Consider the following 15430-nt stretch of genomic DNA (forward strand, 5'->3'; position numbering starts at 1 on the left):
TATAGACGTCCAAACTAAGGTCGTACCTAATAAGAGGCAAAATAAAAGGATTTACTGATGCGTTTATCTCTGCCAACGTAAGAGGACCTAAAATTCCACGAATTACACGTTGAAATTGCAACTTAGTACTAACAATTATGTGTATCTTTTGCCTTGCAATGGGAATGAAGGGATCATACAAATTCTCGTGATTCACGCAAGCTACTTGATTATGCTAAAGGTTGAGCCTACACAAAACATACACAAGCCGTCCTCCGTGGGGGCACCAATTTGAGGCGGTCCGGGGCGGGCAACAAGAAGAGTGGCCTCTAAGCACTCTTCTAAGCTACCCTCCCGTGATGCTCAATTGGGTTGGGGTTGGAAAAAAACAACAACACACACACAAACCCGCAACCTAACCCTACACAAATATGGGGCACCACCTAGTTTTGGATGTGAACTAGGACGTGTAGAGAGAGAGAGAGAGAGAGAGAGAGAGAGAGAGAGAGAGAGAGAGAGAGAGAGAGAGAGAGAGAGAGTGCTCGGGATGCTTTGAAATGTATCAGCAGTGATCAAGCAAACACAATTATATATGTAAGAAAGAGAGAGAAAGGGGGAGGGGGTGCTTGTTGCATTAATACCTTCTTACAAATCTGTCATAACCAATCAAAGTGAGATTAGTATTTGTTCAACATAGCTTGAGTAAATTACACCACAACACATCACAAGAAAAGCCACCCCAATCACTGTCTTAAAGTCAGGGGAGTCCTCTCCACCCTATCGCCCTCTTACAATATGTGGGATTTATGGCTAAATTGATGACAACACCCAGAGACAAGCTATCAAGAACTTTAAAAAAAACACCAAGACACTTACACATCATTGTTGTCCATTACTTCACATTGGAAGAGAGACTGATCACTCTCTCTCTTACAATGGCATAGAGTTCCCTTGCTAATCACCCCTATTACAACACATGCATATGCATAAGACAATGAACTTCCACTCAAGAGCTCCTTCTAGAGAGGTTGAGCTTGCTTCTCAAGCCATAGCATAGTGCTCTTGCTTATGGCTCCCCCTTTTTGTGCTAGCTCCACCCTCCTTTTATAGCAATTTTGAGGGCTAGGGTTACTCCTCTAACCATGGTTGGGTTAGATTTTCAGCACTGATCTAATTTCTATTGCTTGGAATTATCAAGAAGTTGGTGTGGATAGATGAAGAAGAGAGAGAAGAGAGAAGTGAAGGTGATAGGACTTTTCATAGTAGGTTAGTGTTAGTAAATTAGTAGAGTTAGTATTTTTATTGATTTACAATTGGAATTGGATATTTACAATGGGAGTATCCAAGTAGGATACAAATAAGGAAGAAAAACTCTTAAGAGGTAAGAAAAGATGGATTTCTTACAAGGTTGATGCTCCAAGTGTCTTGAGTAGGGTCAATTTTACGGCTTGTTGACGGTCCACTAGCTTTGACGGTACATTTTTTCTCCACTCTTGACCTTCCTTGGAAGCCAAGGTAAGTGAACATGAGTAATCAATCACCATGATGTTGTCTTTCAAGAGAAGAGGCTGAATTTTGTGGTTTTTTTGATAGATATGGGTAATATGGATGAGGAAAAATGAGACTAGGTGGTCAATTTTGGAATGGAAGTGTGTGTAGGAGACATGAGTTCACCATGGTTTCTCTTATTCTTCAAGGTTGAGAAGAAGGTGAGTAGGGTGCAGAGAGGAGTGGTGAGAGAGATGGGGATGATGAGTGATGAAGTGTGTGTGAAAGAGGAAAATGATAAAGTGAAAGAGGGAGTGTGGCTGCATAGCATGGGCAAACTGGGGTCCACCAATAAAATCATAGCTCATAGCTCGTAGCTCAAAAAAATATGAAAAAATTTGAGGTAAAAGTTCAGCTCACGAGCTACAACTTTTGTTTGTATCACCTTTTCAAATTTGGGGAGCATGTGATCTTTAAAAATTCAGCAAAACCGACTGTTGTTTCCACTACACAAAGTCCTTGTGAGGTCCTTCTTTGGATGATTCTTTTAAATACCTCCAAGAGTGAGCTCCCCATGGTGCATGCATGCATGCCACATACCCTTGAACTTATTTGGTAGGTCTATAATTGAAGATATTATTGAGATCATGATATGAGTGAATAGTACAACTAAGAAAATCAAATATTGAGGGGTCTAAAAAAATATGTACATGTCAAATATAAATAGTATAGGTGGAAAAAATATAAAGGGGTCAAAATAAATCTCTCTCATTATAAGTCTACCATAAAAAGATGAATATTTTTGGTGGTCTAATTTATGAGAGTAATAGGGAATAGATGTAGGAAGGAAAAAATTAAAATAGTGAAAAAATATACACATAAATAGAACTAGTTTTTTTGGATTTTTGTTGGGATGGAGTTACACCAAAAATAAGAGAAGCTTGCATGAAATTATTTTTATATGGAATAAAGAGTATGCAAAATGGTAAGAAAAAAATATGGTAATGATGAGTCAATGTACATAGCATAAATAACACACCAAAGGTAGAAATATTTAAATAAATACCAAAATAATTATGAAAAATCCTTTTATTTAGGCCCTATATACAGTGAAATATTTATACACAAATGGGCCATAATATTTTTTATTTTTTTTATTTTTTTGGCTCAACTAGCCTAGTGACTAGCTAATTGAGGGTTTTTAAGAAGATATGGGAAAAGTCCCCTAACTCACACACACCTATATACAGTGAAATGGTAGGGATAGCCACAGTGTTTGGATGATTTTGGTAGGGTGGGTTTACTCACTATGGCAATTACGGAGAGCCAAAAAATGGCTATCACTACTACAAGGCGAGGTTGATAAGCTTGATTCGCAGGTCTAGGGCTCCAATTATTTGGTCTAGACCTTTGGTCTCTAAAGTTTCCTCATCCTTGATTCCTAGCCGTTTGGTACAGCCAAAGTGTGTCGACCATAGAAGATGGCATGGGTAGATATGTGCACGTTAGCAGAAGCAGGGCAAAAGGCCAGGGCAGCTAGGAAGATCATGGGCTGACAGGCAACAATAGAGGTGTATGACTGATGCGGTTTATAGGCCAAGGAAGGATCCATAAGGGGCTAATTTGAGTAGCAGGTGTAGGAGATGCGAGATGCAATCTTTGGATCCAAGAATGAAGAGCTTGAAGTGGTGAAGGATCAGATCCAAACGATTCATCAAACCGAGCTACAGAGCTCACGTTATTGAAGGTTGAAGGTTTTGTGTGTTGCAGACTCTTTCCGGATAGGGTAGCTTGGGACAGGTGGTCCAAGTGAAAGTCAGGGTATAGGTGTGTAGTGCTTGAATTATGGAGCCTACCTGTCTTTTCATATTGTAGATACGAATTGCAGGTTATGGCCTGTTGAAATTTTACAGGCGACTAGGTTGGTACCCACCTGACCACCTAGGGAATCATGCAATCTGGTGTTTGTTGAGCCTTGACAAAGTTGTAGAGCAGGGTATGCATCATACGGGGCTAGCAAGAATTGAATGCACGTCAAACGGAGTCCGGAGTGGAAAGATACTAAAGCCGGAAGATTGGGTGCACTTGTCCGGGCTTGATTGCAGATGAAAGTTCTCACTTTTCGTGGCCTCGATTTGAGGTCTTCCTAGATTTTGGATGAAGCGAGAGTTATGTGTCTTGGAGCAGTAGATACAAGGTCTCAATTGGTCTTGACTGCTTGGGAGTCGGATCATCAGATGATAGTTGGCAAGCACTGCAAGTTGGGAAACAGAAATGGGTTTTTCTGAAGATTTTAAGGGGATATTGGAACCTTGAAAAGGTGAATTGATCTGGGACTTCCATGTGGTGGGCAATAATCCCGTATACGACGATCTGGACCCGGAAATGAGAGTATAAGGGCTGGGGTGTGAAGCTCATTGTGTTATGTGGAGGCGTGAGGGGAGCTCTGTGATGTCCTGGCGATGGCTGCCAACGGGCGCTGTGTGTGGTGATGCGCGCGCAAGCGGCGGCGATGCAATGGTTTTGGCCGGCGGCTCTGAGCGAGCACTGGCGTTGATGGGCGGCAACGGCAGTGTACTGCACTTGATGATGTGGATGCCCGTAAGGGTCGATGACCGCGCCTAATGAGGCAAAAGTTTTTTGAGGGTTAAGGCCCCGCCAATAGCGACATTGCTATTGCCCATGGAGGGGAAGGGTGCCGCACTGAAGCTTCAATGGCAAGCTTGCACTACACAAGCTTGAAGACCTACAATAGCTCTCTCTGGCAAAAAAGCCTCTTGGTCCAAAGACCTCAAAAAATGAATGTCTACCTCCTTTTATAATGTTTGGCTAAGGCTAAAAAAAGAAAAAACAAAGAGCTATCTAGCTTGTACACCCAACTCACGCTTCTTTTAGGATTTTTTTTGCATTGCCACCACTTGGCACACTTGGTATTTTGGTAATTGCATGGCCTTTCTCTTTGTCCAATTTGGCCTTTGCAGTGAGCGGGATAGGCCCCTTGTATCTCCCCTTGAACCTCTCAAATCCTCTCTCTTGCTTGTTGTCCTCTGGCCGTGCGACCCTCCACCTAGTTTGCCTCTTGAAGCCCTCGAACTCTCCCTCACTGCAGCATACTTGATTGTACTTTCTCCCTATGCAATAATACCAAACATTTGCCCCTATGTCTTGTGTTGCTTCTCCCCCTCCCCTCCTTTTCTCTCGCTCTCTGTGTATTTGCTAATGCTTGTAGAGGGTTTGCCTGCAGCTTGACGGTGTTACCAAGAGGGCAGGATCGGGGTGTTTTGTTAGTCAAGAAGGGTGAATTAAGCAGTGTGACTGTGTTTGAGCGGTAAGGTGTTCTTTGCAAGGTGTGAGATAGTTGTTCTGTATGCCAAAGTGGAGTTCTTAGTGCAAATTAGCCAATTTGAAGGTGTTATTAGAGAGGTTAGGAGTGCTGTGGAATCCCTTGGCTATAGAGAGGCAAACATTTTGTGTGCTGGGTGTGTTCCCTATTCCCCCTCTCCATCTTCTGGTGCCCCCACTAAGGAGCTGTCTGATGCTCCAATTTGAGGTTCAAAGTGGTGTTTTCTAGCCAACAAATTGGTTGGCTGATGGTCAAGGTGTTTGATGGTCGAGTTCGAAACTGACAGAGATGGTGGAGCCTGATTTTGGCCCCATATTTACGGGCATTGAAGATCTCGAGGATTGGTGAGCAGATTTTGAGTTATGGTTGCTGTTGATGCGTATATCGACGGATGCAAAAAGGTTGCAGACGTTGCCACCGTCGATGCGAGGACGAGCTAAGGTGTGGTTCAATGATTTACAAAGCAGTGATTGAGAATGTTGGCAAAGATTGCAAAGTCAGTTTTTGGAACGATTTCGAGAGGTGATTACGCTGAGAGAAGTTGGTACAAGGCTGAAGGCAATACGCTAGGGTGTAAGTAAACATTTCTCTATTTTCATTGAGCAGTTTGAAGCTTGTTGGAAGCAGTTAGAGGTTGCTATTGGGGTCAAAAGCAATCAGTATTTGAAGCTATCAAAGATGCTGGAGTGTTTACATCTGAGGATTAGAGAAAAGGTTGAAGACGGTGCAGATACATACGAAGACATGGTCTATCTGGCAAAGATAAAGAGCAGAAAGGTAAAGTGGAAGCTGGAGTTGGGCATGCTAAAGCCATCATATTATATGCCTATTGTGGGGGTAGCAAAGTGCTCTTTGGTCCAACCAAAGGTGATTCCAATTTTTTGAAGTGCAGAGCCTGTTGAGGTAAGGCCTACTATTGGCTATGTTCCTTGGAGATTTTCAGTATGTGAAGTGCATGTGCTGAGGATGGACGAATTTGTCAACGACGAGAAGCTCCATATGGAGGTGAACAAAGACACGAAATCAGTAGTAGATGTGGAGGTTCCGATGCAGCTAGAAAAGGTAAAGCCTATTCTTGTGGAAAGTTTGCATGAAAAGATAGCAGCATGCAATCAGGTTGCAATACCGAGGGTTCAGAAGCTGATGAAGGAAGTGAGCAAAGTCAGGATGATGTTCAAGCTTTTGTGGAGTAGCAAGTGGATGGAGATGCTGATAGCGGAGTCAATATATGATGCCAATGATGATGAGGATATTAGCTCGTGTAGCTGGGTGACAAGAGAGGAGAATAGTGCGGATGAGTCCACATCCTATGGTGGAGAGACAGAGTCTGAGGAACCTGAACTGGGAATTGTAAAGCTGCCCTCTTATGTGTTTGATAATATGGTAGTAGCCCATGTGCAAGAAGAACAGGGAACAAAGCAAGCCCAGATGCTTGATGAAGACCAAATGGAGCGGTCTAGGCCTATAGATGATGGAATGCAGGTGAAGGTGGTGTGTGGTGCCATGCTAATGACCATGCTGGTAAAAGTAGCGGTGGAATGTGCCACTATGGTGCAACAGGTGCAACATTTTGCCAGGAGAGATAAAGAGGCCGTGTCTATGGAGGAAGACAAAGATGGTGCAATAAAAACCGAGTTTCTCTCGTCCTTGGTGGAGCATGATGCAGCGGTAGAAGAGGTGCTTGTAGAACAGGTAATTGAAGCTGAAGAGCAAGAGGTGCTGATCGACCTTGAAGGGCCGGTAGACGAGGAAGGGCTCGATGATGCTTGAATTGAGTGTGTGGCCAAAGAGGAGGTTGTGATACCAAAGACGGAGGTGATTCCGATGCAACAGACATGTCCAATGGTGAAAAAAGAAGAATCCCAAGCAGTGACTTTGCTTCCGTTGAAGGTATGTAAGCTATGCTTGATGCATATGGTGGTAGATACAACTATGCGGAGTCTGGTTCAGTAGGTACATGGGTCTATGCTCAAGGCCTCCACTTTATTTGGTTGGGAGGGAGGGTCAGACATGTGTTGGAGCTTGGTGTCAGGTAGTTGGTGTCAGGTAGGCTTGGGCCAACCTACACACATGATGGTCTAGGTGCTGCAGTACGACACTATGTTGAGCAGTTACAAATGGGTGGAAGATATCAAAGGTAGGTGTTTGATCCAGGTGGAAGCTATATGATGCAAGGGGTGGGGCAACCCACTTGAAGGTTTGAAAGTAGGCAGAATAAAACTGTGTACATATGGTTTTGGTTTTCTGACAGTGTGTGCCAGGTTTTGCAGTTTGTAGGGTAATAAACCTCTTATGTGGTTGAGCATAAATGCTCAACTAGGGGGTGGGCAATGATGGAACAGCCAAAGCCTGTCAACCATAGAAGATGGCATGGGTAGATATGTGCAGGTTAGCAGAAGCAGGGCAAAATGTTGGAGCAGCTAGGAAGATCATGGGCTGATAGGCAACAATAGAGGTGTATGACTGATGCGGTTTATAGGCCAAGGAAGGATCCATAAGGGGATAATTTAAGTAGCAGGTGTAGGAGATGTGAGATGCAGTCTTTGGGTCTAGGAATGAAGAGCTTAAAGTGGTGAAGGAGAAGGTCCAAAGGGGTCATCAAACCGAGCTACGAAGCTCAAGTTATTGAAGGTTGAAGGTTCAGTGTGTTGCAGACTCTTGCCAGACAAGGCAGCTGGGGATAGGTGGTCCAAGTGAAAGTCAGGGTATAGGTGTGTAGTGCTCAAATTATGGACCCTATCTATCTTTTCAGATTGCAGATAGGAGCCACGGATTGCAAGTTATGGCATGTTGAAATTTTATGGGGGGCTAGGTTGGTGCCCACCTGACCACCTGGGGAATCGTGCAATCTGGAGTTTATTGAGCCTTGACAAAGTTGTAGAGCAGGGTATGCATCATACGGGGCTAGCAAGAATTGATTGCACATCAAACGGAGTCCGGAGCGGAAAGATACTGAAGCCGAAAGATTGGGTGCACTTGTCCGGGGTTGATTGCACATGAAAGTTCTCACTTTTTGTGGCCTCAGTTCTAGGTCTTCCTAGATTTTTGATGAAGCAAGAGTTATGCGGCTTGGAGATGGAGATAGGAGGTCCCAATTGGTCTTGACTACTTGAGAGTCGGATCATCATATGATAGTTGACACCCGGGGGATTCACTATGGATTTCCGTATGGTATCACGTGAGTGTACAAGAGGGGGGTAGTTAGAGGTCAAACATAAGCGTATATAATAGGGGTAGCCCCCCATTATTTCATGCTCATACCATATGCATAAGGGAGGAGAGACCTACCCTAGGGGGGGGGGGGGGATTTAAGTGCTTATGCCATAAGACACATGGCCTAACAAGCCAATTAAATAATATTTCACATGAGGGTGTTGTTCTTGGTATTTCAAAGAGTTGATTTACTCCACTAACAAACTAAGATAGCTATACCAATGAGAAGATATGGTACCTCCCTGTCCTCTCCCTTAGCTAACATCTTTAAGACTTGTTCAACAAGCTTCTAGATTTGTTGGGGTTGATGCTACCATAAACTTGACTAATCTTCTTTTATATAGCCACTAGGAATCACTACCTTGGACATTCAGACCCTCATTAGCCTCTTCACCATCATCATCATCAATACCACCATTTGCATAGCTTTGTCTCCACATCTGCACCCTCATTTTATTTATTGTTTTCTTCTTGCACATCATCCAAGTCAGTCTTCTCTTCTTCTTCTTCATATGCAAGCTCTCAATAGCAACACCAATGGCATGATCAAGAGCTTCTCTTGCACCCACGATACCAATCATTGTAATCTATAATAAGTTTCCCAATCTTTGTAGGTGCGTGCATTGTTAGTAGCTTTTCAAACTCTTTCTTCTCATCTAGATCCTTGTTTACACATATCATGTATTTACAATTGTACATTGATGTACATTACAACCTCCTGTGACCCTCTGTTACCATGGTATGTCTTTCTCCCTCTACACTCTTCAGATCCATAGTTGCGTCTCTTCATGCTGATTTTGCTTCGTCTTTCCTTGCATTTTTTTTGTTTTTCCAGGTGGAATTGTACCGGGGTTGCATTCACTTTTTGGAAGCAGGATACCATGCAGAGGGAGGGCGTACCCATGGAGGGCATCCATGACCCTTCCACGCAAAAGGAGAAAATCGGCTCCAACATAGTGCTCGAAAAAAAACTTTTTTCCAAAAACTTGGCAAACCTACATATATGAAACAACAGAGGTAAATTGACAAAATTTGAAGGTTTTTATACCAAATTACACTATTTTTTTCAAAATTTTGTAGGTTTTCTCACCTTCAAAAATAAAATTTAGAGGTGAATTTCAAAATTTGTAGGTGGGATTAAACTAAGGCTGGCCCAGCCGGAGAGCTGCGAATTCTCATAAGGCGGTGGAAGATGGTGTGACTGGGCTGCCACGTCGAGGAAGAATTACCCTTTATCTCTTCCACCCTGCCCTCTTTTTCTTCTGACCCCCCCCCCCCCCCCCCTCTCGCCTGTGAGCACTTCCACCCTGAAGCTTTTCTTCTCCAGCCAATGGAGCCGTGCCATGCAAGCAAAGGGACCTAGGGCTGCTACAGTCTTGTGTGAATGCTAGGTGGTGGCAGAGCTTAGCATATCTGTTTTCCGCTTGGAAGTAGTGGAAAGGTGCGGCTCTTTCACCTCTCCAATCTGAACCCATCCTAAACCTAGGTTTTTGTTGAGCAGCCATTTCTGCAAGCACACACGAATTTCTCACTCTCGGGCTCCCTCTCATTCTCTCTACTCCCGACTTCTCTCTCTCTCTCTCTCTCTCTCTCTCTCTCTCTCTCTCTCTCTCTCTCTCTCTCTCTGTCTCTCTGTGGCACCTATGTGATGTTGGACTCGCAGTGTGGCGACATTGGGCCTTTCCTGCCCTTCTTCGTCTCTATGCAAGTAATCTTTTTTGCCTGTTTGTGCCTTCAAGGTCGAGGCAAAGAGAGGCGAATGGCTCCCTGGTCTGGCGTCCCCTGCTTACCTTGACGGAAACCTTGCCGGTGACAATGGCTTCGACCCCTCGGCTTGGCTGAGGATCCTGTCAACCTCAAATGGTATGTGCAAGCAAAGCTTCAAAATGGAAGGTAGTTGGCATGTTGATCCCCGACCTCTTGACAAAGATCGGTGTCATCAATGTTCCTGCATGGTATGATGCGGACGAGGTAGAGTACTTTGCCCCCACCTCCACTCTCTTGTGATCGAGTTCATCTTGCTCCACTATGTGGAGGTGAGAAGATGGCAAGACATCAAGTACCCTGGTAGTGTGAATGCCGATCCGTTCAACCCTAAGGGTTGGATACCCTGGAGGCATCTTCAACCCCTTCAACTTCCCTACTTCTTCTCTGGAATACAAGGAGAAGGAGATTGCAAATGGCTGGCTTGCTATGTTGGCCTTCCTCGGCTTTGTGATCCAGCACAACATTACAGGAAAGAGCCATGTTGACAACCTATTTACCCATTTGGCTGACCCATGGTATAACACCATTATTCAGACCTTGCAAGGCTTGTAAATGTAGCTATGCATTGTCCTTTGATCAAATGTGCTTCATGTAACTGATCTCTTGGAGTTGTAGATTATATTGTGTCTCTTTTTGGGAAGAGAGAGAGAGAGAGAGAGAGAGAGAGAGAGAGAGAGAGAGAGAGAGAGAGAGAGAGAGAGAGAGAGATGGAATCCTTTATGTATGTATAATTTATGCTTGGTGCTGCCTTTGTAAGTTCTGTCTAAAATAAAATTCTGCATGTAATGGAACTTCTCAAGAAGACAAGGCAAGACTAGTTCATGATGTTGAAAAATTTCCTGCTATTTTGTGCTGAAAAGGAGGATGCCAAGAAGGACGATGAGGAAAGCGCTAAGGTTGCTTGTGTTTCTAATAGTCCATCTAGTGGAGAGCAAGTTAGAAATGCCCGGGATGCCACACCGACTGCATCGGATAACATCATAGCTACCTCAAATGGCAAAGGAGACATTAATATTGGCCTTCACTTATTATCTGCAGTGAATACTTTGAGTTTGTATAAGGATGGACACTTGTCGTAGAGGGCACGAGTCACCAAGGCTGCTTCTGATGTGTGTGGTATCGAGCCAATGGAGGAGAATCCGGACCGAGCTTGGTTTGTGAGTGCATGTAGATTGTGTGCCATTTTTGACAGCTTTAGACATTATACTACATTCTGAGGTCGGAAATGGAGTGGCCTCTGCACAAGACCAAAATGGATATTTTGTAACAGAATATAATGTTCTTTCTGCAGATGCAGAAACCCATCTCCCATGGGCAACAGAAGCATTAAGGTACTTACCGGAAGTGGCAAATCTTTGGATTCACAACAATGAAAAAGCTGTCACCCCTTTCCATAAAGATCACTATGAAAATCTTTATGCAGTTATTGCAGGGGAAAGTATTTTACCCTTTTTCCGCCTACAGGTCTTGACCGCCTTTATATACAACAGTATCCATCAGCACTCTCAGACCGGAGTTGTGGAGAGAGAAGTTTGTTATGTGGCTCGAGGTCGTGCACGTTCTCATATCTGACGAACCAGGAGGTAATGTTCTGTCTGTGTGAGAGTAGGGCTTTGCCGATTGAAATGCACCTCTCATCTTGCTTCATTCTCTATTTTCAGGCTTACCCAGAAAAAAAAAGCGGATAGAACCTGATAATTTGAGTACCACAGGCAAGCCGACTGACTTTTCCGCCCCTTGCTCTCTGATGTTTTTTTTTCATGCTCTTTTAGAAAAGGAGTTTAACCTGGAATTCCAGAACCTGGACAATGTCTCCACTATGCATCAGGCTTTGACGTGCATAATGCAAGAGTATGGCTATGCTCCGATTGCTGGCCGTTTCCAATCTAGTGGTTGGGGAAGAGCAGGTTGGTATGCGAATTGTTGAATCTTGAGAACTGTTGTGGACAGTGTGGAGCTCTGAGCCACTTGTATCAAGTGTTGCAGCAGAGGCCATTAGACGTCTGAATGGATCAAGGAGTCGGGAACTTTATACCTCACTAGTGAATGCGTTGGCAGCTGGTTGAATTGACAGGGGATTTACGGGGGAGTTGGTAGCTAAGATCATACTTCTAGAGGCGAAAAAAAAGGAGAGAAAAGTCAATCTGGCCTCTGGCCCCATTCACCGCAAAGAGATAAATCCATCCAAGGTGCTGTAGTGGAAATGTTTTCTTTACTTATTGCACTCAAAAATGTTTTGGAGGAAACTAGATGTCTAATTGTCAGCTCTGCTGTCATTGTGAAAAATGCTTGGTCGATATCTATATGTAGGTGTTGTGCTTTCAATGTCATGCTGTATTTGCTCGGTCTCTACTAACTAGCAGACATGCCAAGTTGAGGAAGCTGGGAAAAAAAGAGAACAAAAAATACTGTCGCGTAGACATTCAAAATAAATTCAAGCTGTTGTTGCTATGTACGGGATGCTTGTTGCTTAAGACTGATGCTACACACACAGATCCCTATGTAATGCATTCATGTATGTATGTATATTTATATATATACGCACTCACAAAGAACAACTAATTAACATTATTTTGAACCTACACATGAGGTGTATCACTAAAGCTTATTGAAGTATTTTAGTTTACAGAGGGACACAGCGCACACAAAACCTCCTTCAAATAGACCCTTGGATTGGGTTCTTTTATATATATAAATATAAATATAAACAATATATATATATATATATATATATATATATATATATGTATGTATGTATACACGTATATGTATATTATATATATTATATATATATTGCTTCTATAATTGTATTTGGCTTAATTTTTGTGGTAGATAAGGTCGTACATTGCTCTCAATTAGTCTAAGACACTCCACCATTAACAAAAGTGACCTCTAGTAGACCTCGTGTCTATGTTCCTTGCATAATGTGCGTTTGTCTCTTGCTAGACATTGCAAAAGATCAACCTACCCCTAAAAGCTATGAAAGTCTACCAAAAGGCGAGAAGGTGAGGTTTTGTGCCTGAGTTATAAGTATACGGTACTTCGCTACAATGGTTGTCACAAGAGGGCACAATAAGGATGTGGATATGATCAAAAATGATTTCTTAAATGTTGGATTTTCTCACATTAAGGTGTGCACCACACTTTGAGGCTCATTTACCCAATAAAGCTTCTAAGCTGTTGTTGTCGATTTTGGCTCAAGGGTCACATACTGATGAGCTGCTACTTCTTGACTTATTGCAACTTTGGGGGATTTACCAAAATATCATGAAGCCCAATTGTTTGTTGATTCTTTATCTAGCTTTAGCTCCAAGCTAGGTTCACAAATGCATGAGGTCTTGCTTACAATATTGGCAAAAGTCAGGGAGGTTGATGCTATTAAGATTGAGCTTGTGCAGCTTTGACAAGTCGTGTCAAGGTGGCTGCATGCTCGAAGTGCTGCAAGGAGCTAGCTTATATGGAGAGCAGCTTGAGGCCATATAAAGTAGTATGGATTCTCGTCTCCGTGCTTAGGATGCTTGCCATCTTGTCCACTACTTGCTCTGCTACACTTTCCTCCAGTTGTCACATGGTTATCTTGCCACTAGCTAGGCCGAAGCTTCTCCTCTTTTTGTTATGGAGGGAATATGCCCTCTTAATTTGTTTGCAGAATGAAAATCCCAAGTTGTAATGTAGCACAACGAGGATGAAGAGAGTGAAGAAGATGCTACTATGGAGGGAAGGACAAGGAGGTGGACAGATTGAGAAGGTGCCATAAGCTCCTTACTTCACAGCCGTAGACAGAACAAGTCAGGTTACTATAGGATAGACACTATCCATGGTACGCCAACAAGACGCTTGCTAGTGTGCGAGAAGCTTTGCACAAGAATAGTAAGGAATCTTTGGTTGGCACGTGGCTCACTAGTGTCCAATCAGCTTGTTAAATAGTAATGGTAGAATTGTTTTGATCTCTACTCCAAAAAGATTGTAGTTTGTTAATGATTTGTCTTTTCATCACTAAGTCCAAAGAAAAGTCTTTTAATCTTGAAGATATGTCTTTTCTTCCCTACTAGGGGGTCTTTCTACACTCAAGTGGATGCAATCTATCCACAGTCCTCTTCCTCTTCAATTAGGTCTTTTTGTTTAAGCAAAATCCTCAAGGCTCATAGTTATGCACCTAGTCAATATCGAGCTCAGGACCTCAATCACGAGGTTATATGTCATGTGCTTCTAAATTGTCATGTTACTAGTATACATAAAATAGTGGGTCATTACATTACGTACGAAATTCGTATGAAGGGGGATGACTCATTGTGAGAACGTCCATATCTTGTTTGTATGTACGGGGGTAGGTGAGCATGTAAGATGCCGTATATAGGGGGGTTTCTCTAATTTGGATGCATGCAGGTGACCCCTCCATTACTAATAGTGAATCTCTCGGGAGTTGGCAAGCATTGCAAGTTGGGAAGCAGAAATGGGTTTTTTTGAAGATTTAAGGGGAACCTTGAAAAGGTGAATTGATCTTGGGGACTGCCACGTGGTGGGAAATAATCTAGTTTGCGAGGATCTAGACCCAAAAATGAGAGTATAAGGGGTGGGATGTGAAGCCCATTGTGTTATGTGGAGGCATGAGGGGAGCTCCGTGATGTCCTGGTGATGGCTGCCCGCAACGGGCGCTGTGTGGTGATTTACGCCCGAGCGGCGGCTTTGGCCGGCGGCTCTGAGCGATCACTGGCGTTGACGGTCGGCGGCAGCGGTGTACTGCAGTGGATGATGTGGTTGCCTGTAAGGGGTCGATGCCTGCGCCTAATGAGGCAAAAGTTTTTTGAGGGTTAAGGCCCCCCCCCAATAGCGACATCGCTATTGCCCATGGAGGGGAGGAGTCCCGCACTGAAGATAGTGAGGGAGAGTTCAAGGGCTTCAAGAGGCAAACCAGGTGGAGGGTCGCACAACCAGAGGACAACAAGCAAGAGAGAGGATTCGAGAGGTTCAATGGGAGATACAAGGGGCCTATCCCACCCGCCGCAAAGGCCAAATTGGACAAAGAGAAAGGCCATGCAATAACCAAAATACCAAGTGTGCCAAGTGGTGGCAATGCAAAACAAATGCTATAGAAGCTTCAATTGGGTATAGGAGCTAGATAGCTCTTTGTTTTTTTTTTCTAGCCTTAGCCAAACATTATAAAAGGAGGTAGACATTCATTTTTTGAGGTCTTTAGACCAAGAGGCTTTTTTGCCAGAGAGAGCTATTGTAGGTCTTCAAGCCTGTGTAGTGCAAGTTTGCCATTGAAGCTGCATACTTGATTGTACTTTCTCCCTATGCAATAATACCAAACATTTGCCCCTACGTCTTGTGTTGCTTCTCCCCCTCCGCTCCTTTTCTCTCGCTCTTTGTGTATTTGCCAATGCTCGCAGAGGGTTTGCCTGCAGCTTGAGGCTGTTACCAAAAGGGTAGGATTGGGGTGTTTTATTAGTCGGGAAGGGTGAATTAAGCAGTGTGGTTGTGTTTGAGCGGTAAGGTGTTCTTTGCAAGGTGTGAGACAGTTGCTCTATATGCCAAAGTGGAGTTGTTAATGCAAAGTAGCCAATTTGAAGGTGTTATTAGAGAGGTTAGGGGTGATGTGGAATCCTTGGGTTATAGAGAGGCAAACATTTTGTGTGC

At 43.5% G+C, this 15430-nt stretch overlaps 1 protein-coding gene and 1 pseudogene across 5 annotated transcripts; both read left to right on the top strand.

The window, feature by feature from the left end:
* Positions 1-9883: 9883 nt before the first annotated feature.
* On the top strand, positions 9884-10499 carry LOC147432388 (chlorophyll a-b binding protein P4, chloroplastic pseudogene; annotated as a pseudogene).
* On the top strand, positions 10167-12140 carry LOC147432389 (uncharacterized). 5 transcript variants are annotated; one of them, XM_086492365.1, is made up of 4 exons: positions 10167-10305; positions 11082-11373; positions 11452-11697; positions 11777-12140. In XM_086492365.1, exons 2-4 carry the CDS (start codon positions 11328-11330, stop codon positions 11854-11856), a joined length of 372 nt encoding a protein of 123 aa, XP_086348491.1. In that variant the 5' UTR covers positions 10167-10305; positions 11082-11327; the 3' UTR covers positions 11857-12140. The 5 variants fall into 5 exon arrangements, with proteins under 5 accessions (XP_086348491.1, XP_086348487.1, XP_086348490.1 ...); XM_086492361.1 differs by having other exon boundaries at positions 11082-11121; positions 11255-11373; positions 11452-12140; XM_086492364.1 differs by lacking the exon at positions 10167-10305 and adding an exon at positions 10850-10947 and having other exon boundaries at positions 11082-11121; positions 11255-11373; positions 11452-12140.
* Positions 12141-15430: the final 3290 nt, after the last annotated feature.

Source organism: Adiantum capillus-veneris, chromosome 20 (genome assembly GCF_014529385.1).
Source record: "Adiantum capillus-veneris isolate H3 chromosome 20, ASM1452938v2, whole genome shotgun sequence".
In the NCBI taxonomy this organism is placed as follows: domain Eukaryota; kingdom Viridiplantae; phylum Streptophyta; class Polypodiopsida; order Polypodiales; family Pteridaceae; genus Adiantum; species Adiantum capillus-veneris.

Bases quoted from the DNA above. Each gene is read 5' to 3' on its own strand.
- LOC147432389 (XM_086492365.1), top strand. From the start codon at position 11,328: ATGTGGCTCGAGGTCGTGCACGTTCTCATATCTGACGAACCAGGAG. The intron at 11,374-11,451 runs GTAATGTTCTGT...CTCTATTTTCAG, and splicing joins CATATCTGACGAACCAGGAG to GCTTACCCAGAAAAAAAAAG. The intron at 11,698-11,776 runs GTTGGTATGCGA...CAAGTGTTGCAG, and splicing joins TAGTGGTTGGGGAAGAGCAG to CAGAGGCCATTAGACGTCTG.